This window comes from Tamandua tetradactyla, chromosome 21, assembly GCF_023851605.1.
Source record: "Tamandua tetradactyla isolate mTamTet1 chromosome 21, mTamTet1.pri, whole genome shotgun sequence".
NCBI classification, from domain to species: domain Eukaryota; kingdom Metazoa; phylum Chordata; class Mammalia; order Pilosa; family Myrmecophagidae; genus Tamandua; species Tamandua tetradactyla.
The window spans coordinates 36,575,992-36,590,568 of NC_135347.1; the positions used below are offsets into that span (position 1 = coordinate 36,575,992).

General features: G+C 35.8%; 2 protein-coding genes across 11 annotated transcripts in view; one reads left to right on the plus strand and one right to left on the minus strand.

The window, feature by feature from the left end:
* The window catches only part of SLF1 (SMC5/6 complex localization factor 1), a 92,694-nt gene extending 83,404 nt beyond the window's left edge, over positions 1-9,290 (minus strand). The window contains exons 1-4 of one of the 2 annotated variants that reach the window (XM_077139145.1): positions 8,971-9,290; positions 2,070-2,183; positions 1,716-1,791; positions 721-961 (exon numbers count right to left, since the gene is read on the minus strand). In XM_077139145.1, the coding sequence (XP_076995260.1) occupies positions 721-961; positions 1,716-1,791; positions 2,070-2,183 (431 nt within the window). In that variant the 5' untranslated portion in view covers positions 8,971-9,290. The remainder of the gene's footprint in view (positions 1-720; positions 962-1,715; positions 1,792-2,069; positions 2,184-8,970) is intronic. The other variant, XM_077139144.1, reaches the window with a different exon arrangement.
* Positions 8,835-14,577, plus strand: part of KIAA0825 (KIAA0825 ortholog) — a 467,160-nt gene continuing 461,417 nt past the window's right edge. For 7 of the 9 annotated variants that reach the window (XM_077139135.1, XM_077139134.1, XM_077139141.1 and 4 more), the window contains exon 1: positions 8,836-9,334. The gene's annotated coding sequence lies outside the window, so the exon portion shown is untranslated. Of the gene's footprint in view, positions 9,335-14,577 lie in introns of all 9 variants that reach the window. The other 2 variants (XM_077139139.1, XM_077139142.1) reach the window with 2 other exon arrangements.

The window sequence follows — 14,577 nt, forward strand, 5'->3', positions numbered from 1 at the left end:
GGTCCTATTTATATGAACCTTGAAAAAAGACAAATCTAATCCATAGTGACAGAAAGGAAATCAGTGGTTGCATGGAATTTGTGGTGCAGAATTAAATGTGCAAAGGTAAAAGTGAAATTGTAGGCAGATAAAAATATTATAAATCTTGACTGTAGTGGAGGAAACTTGGGTATATAAATTTGTCCAAATTCATTGAAAATGTACTCATTAAATATGTACATTTTATTATTTATAAGCACTTCAGTAAATGTGACAAAACCTCCAAAGAATAGAGGCAGTTTTAGAAAATAGTTTACCATTAAGAAGTCTTAAAAATAACAATGAAGATGGAAAAAGTATGAATCATGGAGTCAGTATTATATAAACCAAGAAAAACCTGTTAGGATATAATGATTTACTTGTAAAAATCTAAAAGGACTCAAAACTTGAACCAAAACTTTCCCATGTAATTTTTTGTCATTGCTTGAGTTAGCCAAAAGAGAGCAGAAGATAAAATAATAGATCATCAGAATAACATAAAGCAATTATTATAAAATAGATGTTGTTCTATTAGAGACACATATACCTAAATGTACACAACAGTTTAACTAGGAGACAAGAGTAAATCATCTGGCTAATTTGGACCAAATTAAAAATTGTGAAGAAACATAAAAAAGGTATTCATGTAAATCAAATTGTTTTGTCATTCATTACTTAAGCTTTTATGAGATTTCATCCTACCTTACAAGTGAATCACTTCGTTTATCAGCTCTAACAAGAAGCACAACTTTCCATCTGTGGAAGGCTCCAGGAGCACCGGTGCGTTTCAGTTCTTCACGCCATCTTTTAGGTGCAGATTGCATTTGAGTTGAATAATGGGAGTCTTTTTCAATTTTATATCCCCATTCATAAATTGTTTCATCAAGCCATCTGCCACTTTGAGCACTATGAATTATGTAGTCCTTAGTTAGTACCCACTTTCCTAGAAAGCAAATATGCTGCTCGTCATGAAAGAATTTTGGTTCTGATAAATTGTAAACAACCTTCCTCAACTTAAGACCCTTAAACTCACTGCCAATATTATCTTAGTAAGAAAATGTTTCTCTAAACTTTTTGATAGCAAAGGCCTGTAATATCACTGAACACTGTGTGCAATGTTTCCCACGGCAAATAATTGTAGTTCTAATCTAATAATAATAATTATTAAATGTTACAAAATAAAAGATAAATGCAAGCTTCCAAATCAAAAACTAAGTCATAATTTGGGTTTATGGAATTTAGTATATTAGGAAAAACAAAACTGTTTGATCACTGCTTCATAGAGTAGATGGGAGAGGAGGAAAGAAGGGGGGATACAAAAACACTGACTATTTCCAATGACAGATCAAAGAAATTTGACTGAGAATAGCTCAGTTCTCAACAAAAGCATACATTTTGGGGGATTTTGTACCAAAGGTTTTTGTTAAATTTTTTTTCTCCTGCACTTTAACTAAATCTTTGGTGAAGTAAATATTTCTTTAAAATGTCTACTTTAACAGATTTTTCATATTTTGCAAAATTTTACTGAAAAAAAATTAAGCAAAATACTACATCAAACAAGTATTTTCAGAAAAACATTAAAAGAAAGACAGTTATGTTTAAGCACGCTATCTTTATAGAGATTAAAGTTACTAAGTAAGGTACATTTTCTTTTACATGAAGTTCTTTTTCAAGGGGAGTGAGGACAATAAACTTACCTGCTGCACAAGCTGCTAAAAATTTTTCACTCTTACACAGGCGTTCAGCTATAAGATGTGTACAATTTTTGTACTTCTGGAAGGAAAAATCCACATGACGAAATGTTACTAAAGTAAAATTTCCTTTAGAGCACATCTTTTTAATTCCTACAATATTATGGGGACATTTTTATCTTTTATTTTTGCAGGCACCAGGAATCGAACCTGCGTCTCTGGCATGACAGGCAAGAACTCTGCCTACTTGAGCCATTATGGCCCACCCTTTATTACTTATTTTTAACATTCTTTATCATCACTTTTGCTTTTAGTTCAGCTATACTTTGAAAATTTTGGTAAATAAGTTTCTGTACTCACCTCACTCTTAATAAAAGTACAATCTAGTTTTAAAAGCAATTTGCCTAAAGCTTCCTTTTCTTCCATCTTAAATCCTGTCATCTGGATGATATGCTTTGAGGCAACATGTTCCATCTAACATACAGACACATATAAAAGGTAACATGTTAGAGATATTCTATTGTCACTATTACTTTTTCCTAACATATGCTAAATAATAATAATGAGGAATAATAATAAGAACTAAAATCATTAGATAAAAATACAATGAATTAAACATAAGGCTTAATTGTAAATACTAATGTTAAAATTACTTATATAAAATAGAAACTAGTCCTAAAAGTAATCTTCTCAGTATGTGACCCTAAAGAGTCAGAATTTTTTTTAAGTTTAAAACTTTAAAGTTTGCATTACCATATTACTTGCTTCTAAAACACACTGATGAAAGAACACAATTTTTTAGAAACTGAAAAAAACTTCTCTAAGTATTAGCATAATTAAATTAGCTTCATTTTTTAAAGTATTACATTTTGATAAGAGGTTTTCAAACAACAGAACAATGAAATGTATTTAGAATTTATACCCAATTTTAAAGAATTCATGGTGAGATATTGAAGAATATGTATGAGCCACTGCAGAGGTTGGTAGAACAAAGTCCCACAATAAATAATTCAGTACTGTAAGTACACATAACAAACCTGGATCCTATTCTTGATGTACCTTTTTTTTAACCTTATTATATATTAATTTTATTACCAACAAAGTAGCCTGAAAAATCACAGACTTTTCATCTAAGTTTATTTTCACAGGGACCTTAATTGTACTAAGGATTAATAAATGTAGTGCACAAAGCACCCTGTTTTGAGGAGGTATATTTATTAACCAAGAAAGGGAAAACTCACAGCATTCTATCTAGAACATAATTGATAGTTTTTTGTTTACATGAAGTCAGAACTTAGAACTAGAAAGCATCTTAGAGGAAAACAAGCTTCCCTTTACAGACAAGAATAGCAGGGACTAGAAAGATCAATGCAATTTTTAATTTCTCTAATAATTTTATCATCATAGCTCTACATTAGTATTTAATGGCATAGGCAAAGCAATAGAAGTTGGCTTCTTTCAAGACAACGAAAAGTAACCTTTAAAAACTATAGCTATTTGAGTCTAAGACCTATAACTAAATATGGAATGAAATGAAAAGGTTCTTAATTAAATGCTAAATATATATGCATATTAGAAATATTTATTTAAAAGTTGAAATTAATTTTAGAGTAAAAAATTAAAAGGGTCACTATAAACAATTTAAACCATTTACCCACGGTTAGGAGTAAACCTTCATTTCCTGTGCTTAATATTTCTAAAAGAAGGGATTCTGGCTATAGCAATATCACCCCTGGTTTCTCTCTCTATATCCTTCCTCACTCCCCCTTTGGAAGGTGAAGCTACTTGAGACAACTGATAATGCTTTGCTCAGCCCTTTCTGACTCTTCCTGAATGTGCTTATCTGCAAAGAAGATTCATGCTAATGTTTTCTGAAATGTCCTATAAGTTACCAGTAGTAGTCCTACACTGATTATCTGGTAAACCAATTCAGGGATTATATATTAAGAAGTACAGTGGAGTTACACACCAAACCACTTCCTTCAAACCAATTTTTACCCAGGAAAAAAGCAGATATCTCAACCTCAATACACCTGACTTAAATATTCCTCAATTGGCTCCACAAAAGAGTATAATGTATTAACCCCCATAATAGCAAAATTCAGATATAGAACATTAAGAAAATGTCTTTAAGGATAGGCTCTTAAATAAGCAAATGCTTTGAAAACATAGAAGGGTCTGGTCAGAACAAAATTACAAAGTTAGTATAGTAGAGCTTGGTGAGTTATAAAAAATGTAATCATTTAAATCACACTACCATCAGTGAAAATGAAAGTAACTTTGTGCATAAGGAACTCTTCTACTTCATTAATTATGAAGTTTTTAAAACCATTTTACATGGGTTAAATAACATAGTTCCTGAGTGTTACAACTAATTAATATAGGCTGGTAATAAATAAAACTTTGCAAGCAATGTGGTCTATGTAAGAAATAAGATTTAGTCTGCTACAGAACACACGTAAATTATAAAGCATATGTCCATGAGAAATGCGGCTTTCATTAATCCTAGGAAATTATTTCAATAAAGTCTTAAAGCAAATTTCCTTTAAAAATAGCAGGTCCTCTCAGAAATACTAGACAGGCAAAATGTAACATATATGTGACTATCATGTTGGTAACCTAATGGAAAAAGAATCAGTAATTGTTTTCATAGTTCTTAAAAGCCACTAATATCAAAGGAATATAGTGTTTTAAACATATATTTTCCCTACCACTTGCATTTCATTTATGTATTTAAGAGTTTCAAAAGCTGACTTACTCAAGAATTTTTACCAAAGGAAAGCTTGCGTGGTTTAAGAATCTCAAAATCTTGCCTATCTGGCTATTCTAAAATACTTATGTTCAGAAAGTACCGTTAAATAATCTGAATACATACAGAAAGCAATAAGAAAACAAAAATGCTGTAACACTACCATCCAAATGTTTTATTTAAAGATGTCCTTTAAATTTCATTCTTCTGCTTCCTGTGAATTTAATATATGTAATTTAAGACAAGAAAAATGTTTCTCTTTTCAGATCAAGTTAATAAGCTATTTTAGAACATGAAGGTTTATTATTTACAAGGTAACATTTTAACATATTTTGGCTTGAAGTATAAATTATTAAATTATTTGAACTTACTAAAGCCAATGTATAACACAAAGTTCTCATCTTAAATCATATTATCATTACAATGGTGTGTGATAAAGATAATCCATTTTGTATATTTCACAATATTTTCTGTCAAAACCAGAAGCCACAATAAAATGAAAACAGGAGTAACTCTGTAAAACAGTAGAAATCAGAAAAGACTTCTGCAAGCAATTTCCTTCCCTTCATGGTCAAAAATGAAATTGAAATTAGACAGGCAAAGAAAAGGTAAGAAACACAGATGAAAAATGTGGGAAGTCCTGATTCAAACACTATGCAAATATAGACATGCTAAAAAAGAAATAGGAATACAGGACATTTCCTCACACGGTTATCAGAAAAACTGGGCTAAGCTAAACTTCTGAAGAATTGTGAATCACAGCGATGGCACAAAATAATTGGTAAAGTGTTCTGAAGAACAAATTCCAGAACCTAATCTCTTTCTATAATAAATTCCTCTATTTGAAGCAACAAAATTTAAAATACATTTACCAATGCTTTTTGATACCACACCACATGTCAAACAAATGGCCTAGAGCACAGATCTGATTTATACAGCAACACAGGAAAACTGATACGTATTTACACATAGCTTTAGATATAAATATAGATATGTACACATATAAACACAGATTTATTTCTATATATAATTTTGGTGATTTGATGGTTCTTCCTATGACCCTGCAGGATTAAGAAAACAATAAACAATAACCAGATATGCTAAAATGAACTTAAAGAGAACACTATACAAAATTTGTTTAATACATATAAATAACCCAGAAAGTTCACAGTTCTTGAAAGTAGGGAGTTTTATGTGATGATGTGTTCTGGGAATGGAGGTTCAACTTCTAGAAGTCTTCCAGCACATGAAAGAAAATAAATATACCATAATGTATATATATACCAGGGGTATTTCTAGGTAAGTTACAGAACTTTCTAGAACTTAAGGGGGTATGGTCCTTCAAACATTCACACAGAAGATATTACCTAAAATAAAAGAAAAACAAAAAGAGCACTTATGTTTTTTTTTTGCATGGGCAGGCATCGGGAATTGAACCTGGGTTTCCAGCATAGCAGGTGAGAACTCTGCCTGCTGAGCCAGACAGAGTCTGGCCCCCCAGACTCTGTCTCGTGGCCCCCCAGACAGCACTTACTTTTAACGGTAAAAATATCCTAGCTTTACAGTCAGAAAATTTAAAAATTGCATACTACATTCTTAGTTCAAACATTTCATTGAAAGTGTTTTATTGTAATAATTCAAATAAAAAGTTTAGTTTACTTACCTTGAATTTCGTAACACACAGCTAAGGAGATAGTGACAGAGATCAGAGCTGGCCTTTATGAAAAGCAAGCAACTGTGTTTGTGGTATGGACCTTCCCAAAATATCTCCCACATGGGTCTATCCCTGATGCCTGAAATTCCTCTGCAGTTAGTGCCAGTTAGAAATGCAAACCTATAGCACTCATTATGATAATGAAGAGCATTTTAATGAAGAACACCTTAATGAAGAACTGTGCATTGGTTTAGATCCTTTGGATTCTTTACAATATGGCACATATCAAGAACATGTATGAAAGGGGTGAAAAACAGAGAATTCGGAGAACTCAGGAATACAAATTTGAACACACAGGTCTGGTCTGAGAGTGAGAATGAGAAAGGTATAACAATTTGGCAAAAGAAGAAAGTGCCCCCAAAAAGGAGGGCACAGAAGCTTAAAAAGATCTGCGCTAGGCAACTAAAGACAAACCTTTTCTACTCTGCAAACTTACTTTGGAACCCCAGGAATTTTGGATTGCTTAGTAGGAGGAGTATAAGGTCTAAGAGTGAACAAGCAGGACTCAGTTTCATTGAGGACCTACTGTGGTATATGCAATTCATATAAGTTACCACTTTGTATAGGTTAAGTTTCGTCCTCAACAATATAAATTATTGTCCACCCTTCTTACACAGATGAGGATCCTGGGATATGGCTGTGAATAAGAAATTAGCTCAAGGGCATCCTCCTACTACATGATAAAACCAAGATTCAAAGATATGCTTGCTTCTGCAGACTATATGCCCTTTCATTTCAGTATTTTAAACAACACTGCCCTGGTTTAAATTTCAGAATTTAGGCTAATACTTTTACATTATAATTTTACAAAGTAATTCATTTTCAGCTACTGTAAGAGAAAGTTTTACATTGCATAAAAGGAAGGAATCTACTGTGGAGGCTGGGATACAATTATTTATATCAGTGATGTCGGTGAAAAGACTGAAACATAATTATAAATTAATTTCAGAAAAATAACACCAATGCCTAAAATTTCAAAGCATTTCTAGAAACAATTTAAAGAAATTTTTTTTCTTATGGAAAATAGAAAGTTCTTCATTATTTTCCTCTGAAAATGTATTTGGTGTTAATCACCAGATTGTGGGCTTTTCTTCTTCACCAAAAATAAAACAGCTTTTTTGAGTGTTTGTTTCAAAGTAATTCTCACGAAAAGTAAGCAAATACTACCTGAGCTTAAAAGTTTTTCAGGGATATTTTATTCTTAAGTAGTTATATGCCCTTTTAAGATGAAAGACGGTACATTTTAAAGCATATATTTTCAATAGTATATTTAAAAAGTCAATTATAAAAGGGACTGATAATGCTCAATTTCACTTATTTGAGAAAGACCATTCTTCACTTTCTTTAGGCATCACTGATTTTATCTTAAAATGTTTTGTTTAAATAATAAAGACAGATTAATGTAATCAAGAAATACATGGAATCTGGGAAATATTGTCTAATACAGCTATACTACTCCTTATTTAAAAACCAATGTTCTCACACATCAGTGGAAATTGTGAATGATTATTATGAAACTTGGAGTTTTGAATTTGATTATGAAAAGTACCCACATTCAATGATCTTTTCAAATACCGTTTCACTCAATTTACGCTTTCTGCTTCAGGGAAGCAAGAGAAGGTGAGAAGTTCATATAACTGAACTTCATTTAAGTGAAACTGATAAGGTATAAGAAAATCCTGGATTTAGAAAACAGAATTAATAGGGTCTTATTTCCGGTATTTAACACTAATTAACAATAACTTTTTAATAGATTCAAGTATTGGAAAATTCTTTTTCTTAATAAGGAGAAATAATGAAATTTACTCCCCTATACAAATCCACCCCAACTATCAATTTATGTATTGAACACCTGCAATATACGTTAGTCAAACTTTCCCAAAAGGAGAACATCCTGCACGTCGATTCACTTCTAGGAATTGAGGCACAATGGAACATAAACCAAAAAGTCCACAAGCTGTATTGTTTGTGCATGTATATTGTAAATGCAATTAAATTATTCATTCCCAATATCTCAAAGAAAAAAATATCTTTTTTTTAATAGGGCAGGCATTTGTCAAAAGGCTTGGCGCCTCCAAAATCAAGCTCCATCAAATTTCTGATTAAATCTCGATATGGAGAACCTGAAAAAGATCAATTTTTTTTTTTTGGTGTCAATATTTAATCAGAGCCTATGAAGAAGTCTCAGGATAACCATTTAGTCTTGTTTCAGCCTTTAGGTTGACTATTATAATCCCCATTAAAACAGACCCTTCCTTTCAAGGAAACGGATACACGTGGGTGTGTGTGTGGGTTCAAAGGCCTACATGGGTTGCTATCTCACTAGCACAGCAGCAGCAAGATATAATCATTGTCACCTGGATATATTTAAAAATTCTACTAGGGAAAAAAGAATGACACAATTTTCTTCGTCCCAGGAAGATGGGCCTGGAGGATCCCAGCCACCATCAATTAGCTAAACTATGGAAAGCAAGCAAGAACTTGGGACTCGTGTTGCGGCGTCCTAGTCGAATTCTATGGAAACGAGACACGCAGGTGGCTCTGTAGCGCCTTCCAGGCGTGGAAAGGAGCTAAGGAGCTGCGCAAAGAGGAGGCGCGACAAACAGCTCTGCACTGCAGAGGCGCTCCACGGTGTTTACGCCGCCGCGCGGGCGGAGCGGGGCGGAGCCTGCACTCGCAGCTCACCAACGCCGGTACCCACAGCAGCGAGCGAGCCTGGAGAGCTGGGAATGAACGGCGACTGCGGAAATCGCAAGCGATAGGCACCGCCGCCCAACCCGGCCCCTTCCCAGCCTTACAGGCGGGGAGCGGCAGAAACTCCAGGGGTCACGGCCCGAGGAAGAAACATCCCACAACAGTACAGTGTCTTCGGAGCTGAGGCCTTTTACCTTCCCTGCCGGAGTGTCTGAGCTGCTTCTCAGGGGTGTCGGTGGTGGCAAGAGCGACGACTACCGCTGCAGCTCTCACTGCTTCCACTAATCTCGGCTCTGCGAAATAATTTCCCGCCGCGCGCTCGGCGGCCCCGGAAGCGAATGTGCGATTTCCGGGTGGTTGTTAATGACGCTTTCCAGCTGTAGTCAGGGAGGCGTGAGCTGGTGCGGGGCCTGACTCTCTGGTCACGGGTCAGGCTTCTGCTGAGTCAGCGCCGGAGGTGGGAGACTGGTAAGTGATTTTTCTGGGTAGCCTCCTGGGCCTGATATTTCTGGCTTGTCGGGGCTCTGGGCAGTGACTTGGCCAGACCGGAAGCGAGCGGGCTAGGATTGGTCCACCCGCAGTCTACATCCACCTCCCTGGCTTGCTTCCCTGGCTCCCTCCTTGACCTGCTTCTCTGCTCGCAGTGTGTCTCCAGCTTGGAATTCGACCTCGGTCCCTAAGAATCCTTTGAGGCCGAAGACACCCCAAATTTCGACGCAGCTTAGTGCGGTGTCTCTCTCTCAATCATCAAGGATTCTCCTTCCTCTAACTTTGGCAGGGTTTGGTCTCTCTCGGTTCTCGAGAGCTGCTTTCCTAGCCTTTTCCTGAAAAGGGTGCCTTGTCAGGGAGTGCCTTGTCAGGGAGGCAGCCGGCTGAAACAGACATATTTTACAAAAATTTGGGAAGTGGGATAAGGAGGGCCTTCCTGATTTAGAATTAATTGAATATTCCCACAGCACTTTGAAGTCGATGAGAAAGCTCTTGGTTTTTACGAGGTGAGATATGAGAACAAGCTTATAAATTTTTGCACACATTTATACATATATATAGTTGTGTGTGTATACACACACACACAGAATGGGTGGGCTTTAGGTATCCTGTTTGACCTTGTGAAAACTAGTCTTTAGGGAGTAGATATGTTTTCAGAAGGAAATGCTTGCTCTGTCCTCCAGGCTTCCTCCATAAGGTAGGATTTCAGGAGAGGTTTGGGTGGAAGTAAGCCAAAGTAGTTCTAAAGAGAAATTGCTTCCCAGAGTGAAGGGATAATGTGAGGAGAGGTGCTTGTTCAAAAATTTGAAAAATGTGAGGGAGTGAACCTTGGTGACCTCTCTTTCTTGATTAATGGGAGTTTCTTCAGGTAGATAGTCCTCACTCACCACTTCATATTCAAATAATCACAGGTTCGTTGATTTTTTTTTCCATAAAAGGCAGATTTTGATTTTCCAAAACAACCAGGCCTCAAAAGAGAAGTTCTGCGAATTACCCTAAGATAAAGTCAAATATGTTTAGTTTAAGGCCTAAGAGACACCAGACGTTTCTTTTTTTTTTTTTTTTTTTAATTTTTTTATTAATCAAAAAAAAGAAAAGAAATTAACACAACATTTAGAAATCATTCCATTCTACACATGCACTCAGTAATTCTTAGTATCATCACATAGATGTATGATCATCATTTCTTAGTACATTTGCATCGATTTAGGAAAAGAACTAGCAAAACAGCAGAAAAAAATATAGAATGTTAATATAGAGAAGAGAATTAAAATAATAATACTAATAATATATATATATATAAAAAGGAAAAAGAAAAAAAACAAAAACAAAAGATACAAACACACAAACAAACAAAAAACCATATTTCAGGTGCAGCTTCATTCAGTGTTCCAACATAGTTACATTACACTTAGGTATTATTGTGCTGTCCATTTTTGAGTTTTTGTATCTAGTCCTGTTGCACAGTCTGTATCCCTTCAGCTCCAATTACCCATTATCTTACCCTGTTTCTAACTCCTGCTGGTCTCTGTTACCAATGATATATTCCAAGCTGATTCTCAAATGTCGGTTCACATCAGTGGGACCATACAGTATTTGTCCTTTAGTTTTGGGCTAGACTCACTCAGCATAATGTTCTCTAGGTCCATCCATGTTATTACATGCTTCATAAGTTTAGTCTGTCTTAAAGCTGCATAATATTCCATCGTAGGTATATGCCACAGTTTGTTTAGCCACTCGTCTGTTGATGAACATTTTGGCTGTTTCCATCTCTTTGCAATTGTAGATAATGCTGCTATAAACACTGGTGTGCAAATGTCCGTCTGTGTCTTTGCCCTTAAGTCCCTTGAGTAGATACCTAGCAGTGGTATTGCTGGGTCATAATCCATTCTGCCATTCTATGTCTTTTGATTGGGAAATTCAGTCCATTAACTTTTAGTATTATTACTGTTTGGATAATATTTTCCTCTACCATTTTGGCTTTTGTATTATATATATCATATCTGATTTTCCTTCTTTCTACACTTTACTCCATACCTCTCTCTTCTGTCTTTTCATATCTGACTCTAGTGCTCCCTTTAGTATTTCTTGCAGAGCTGGTCTCTTGGTCACAAATTCTCTCAGTGACTTTTTGTCTATAAATGTTTTAATTTCTCCTTCATTTTTGAAGGACAATTTTGCTGGATATAGGAGTCTTGGTTGGCAGTTTTTCTCTTTTAGTAATTTAAATATATCATCCCACTGTCTTCTAGCCTCCATGGTTTCTGCTGAGAAATCTACACATAGTCTTATTGGGTTTCCCTTGTATGTGACAGATTGTTTTTCTCTTGCTGCTTTCAAGATCCTCTCTTTCTCTTTGACCTCTGACATTCTAACTAGTAAGTGTCTTGGAGAACGCCTATTTGGGTCTATTCTCTTTGGGGTGCGCTGCACTTCTTGGATCTGTAAATTTAGGTCTTTCATAAGAGTTGGGAAATTTTCAGTGATAATTTCTTCCATTAGTTTTTCTCCTCCTTTTCCCTTCTCTTCTCCTTCTGGGACACCCACAACACGTATATTTGTGCGCTTCATATTGTCATTCAGTTCCCTGATCCCCTGCTCAAGTTTTTCCATTCTTTTCCCTATAGTTTCTGTTTCTTTTTGGAATTCCGATGTTCCATCCTCCAGTTCACTAATTGTAGCTTCTGTCTCTTTAGATCTACCATTGTAGGTATCCATTGTTTTTTCCATTTTTTCTTCTTTGTCCTTCACTCCCATAAGTTCTGTGATTTGTTTTTTCAGATTTTCTATTTCTTCTTTTTGTTCAGCCCATGTCTTCTTCATGTCCTCCCTCAATTTATTGATTTGATTTTTGAAGAATTTTTCCATTTCTGTTCGTATATTCAGCATTAGTTGTCTCAGCTCCTGTATCTCATTTGAACTATTGGTTTGTTCCTTTGACTGGGCCATATCTTCAATTTTCCGAGCGTTATCCATTATTTTCTGCTGGTGTCTGGGCATTTGATCAGATTTCCCTGGGTGTGGGACCCAGCTGGTTGAAAGCTTTTTCTGTGAAATCTCTGGGCTCTGTTTTTCTTTTCCTGCCCAGTAGGTGGCGCTCGTGGCGCTCGTCTGTCTGCACGGCAGTCGGCCCGGGAAACCGCGCGTGGAGGTGGGGGTCGCTGGCCGCCGCGGCTTGGGAGAGTGCCGGTCCTAATTGCCCAGCTGGCCCGAAACGCCAAGCGTGACGGGAGGGCCCGGCTATCCAACGTTCCCAGTCAGACCGGGGAGCCACGTGCGTGGAGGGGACCCCAGTCGCCAGCCGCCCCGGCCGGGAAAACGCGCGCCTCTCGGGTAGCTCACCGCAGCAGATTCTCCCTGCCCGTTCAGCTGTTCCAGAATGGGGTACGCTGTCTTTTTGGTCTCTGTCGTGACTCTGGGAGCTGTTTCGTATTGTTTCTGTTTCTTTAGTTGCTTTTTTGGAGGAGGAACTAAGACCCGCGCGTCTTACTAAGCCGCCATCTTCTCCCCCAGACGTTTCTTATCCTTTGGGAGTACCACAACCATTTTTTTTTTTTTATAGCACATTGATCTAATTTCCTTATTGGTTAACAATTCAACAAACTTTCATAATCTATGCATTTGGTTCCATTTTTGTCTTTTTTTATTGAATCCTGTGTTTTTTATTTCTTCATTTTGAAAGATTGTAAATTATTTCAGGAAGCATACATATGTGTGATTTCTATATAGCTATATACCATCTATTTTTAAACAGACATTAAAAAAATCTTTGCTATTGTAGATATTTCTGTTCCAATTAAAATTGCAAGTAGTTACGGTCCACCAGACACTTTACATTCATTATTTTATTTAATGCTTATTACGACTCTACATGGAAAATATTATCCCTATTTTACGAACATTTTATACCCAGACTCAGGAGAGGTTGTGATTTCTCACAAATTATATAATTAATTGACACAAGTGAGATTTGAACCCAGTCTGCCTGATTTCAAAACTGGCTCTTTTTAATGTGTTCTGTACTTCCTCCCATAAATAGAGTAAAAACACAACAGAATAATTCTATTCATTCTCAGGTAGAATTGGATAAATAGTATATTCCTTTCAGAAAGCAAATGAATAACAAAACTTGAAGATGAAGTAAAAACATTTAAGGAATATGTTCACCAATTTAAAGTTATTTGGACATGTGCATGATACTGTCTTTTCTGTTCTGATCTATGGCCAGTTTTATTATCCTAACTCAAACAAATGCCTATTAGTGCCCCAGCATATTACCTGGGACAAATATAAATTATCTAGAGACCATCAGCATATTGGTGCTGAAGTCCAGAATGTCAGCTATCTCTTTAAGTAACTTTTCACCTGCACACATGTATAGTTAGTTGTTTGTATACACACATACACAGAGTGGGTGAATAAGCACAAAGTTATAAAATTAAATTTGGGGTTGCTTTATAAGGAATTGTTACTATTTGATGCTTGTTAGCAGAACTGTTCTATTCCACTTATATAACCCTCAGACAGATGGTGATTATCCATATTTTAAGAAACCTTCATTACACGTACCCATTTCAATATCCTATTTTATGAACATAAATAGAAATAGCCTAATTGTCAGGGAGCTTACTAAATCTAGTTGAAATGATAAATACTAGAATATAGAACTTAATTCTAAAGACTATTTCCTGTTTTACAGAGACGCAAATATATGTGTGTGTGTGCAGCTAACCTTGAATAATACTACTCTTTATGTGGTTACATTGTATTGACCTACATGTGTGAAAAAATATTTATTTTGCAGATCCCAAAGATAGATCTCAGGGATATTTTGTTTTCTATCAAATTTCAGTGCTTATGAAGGTTGTGATTATATCTGTTTTGTTCATTATCTCATCCCCACCATCTGGAACTATGCCTGGTATGTAGTAGGAGCTCAATAAAAAACTTGGAATGAGTGAATACTTCTAAAACATTATTTATCCACAGAGAAATATTTATACATTGTGGTAGTTATATTCAGGTGTCAACTTGGCCAGGTGAAGGTGCCTAGTTCTATTACTGTGGACATGAGCTAATGGCATGCGAACCTCATCTGTTGCTGATTAGCGTGCCTGCTGCAATGAATGATGTTTGATTTAATTGGCTGATGATTAAATGAGAGAGCTCAATGTAGCACAGCCAAAGCAGCTCAGCATACCTTACCTCGGCATTTGCGGTTC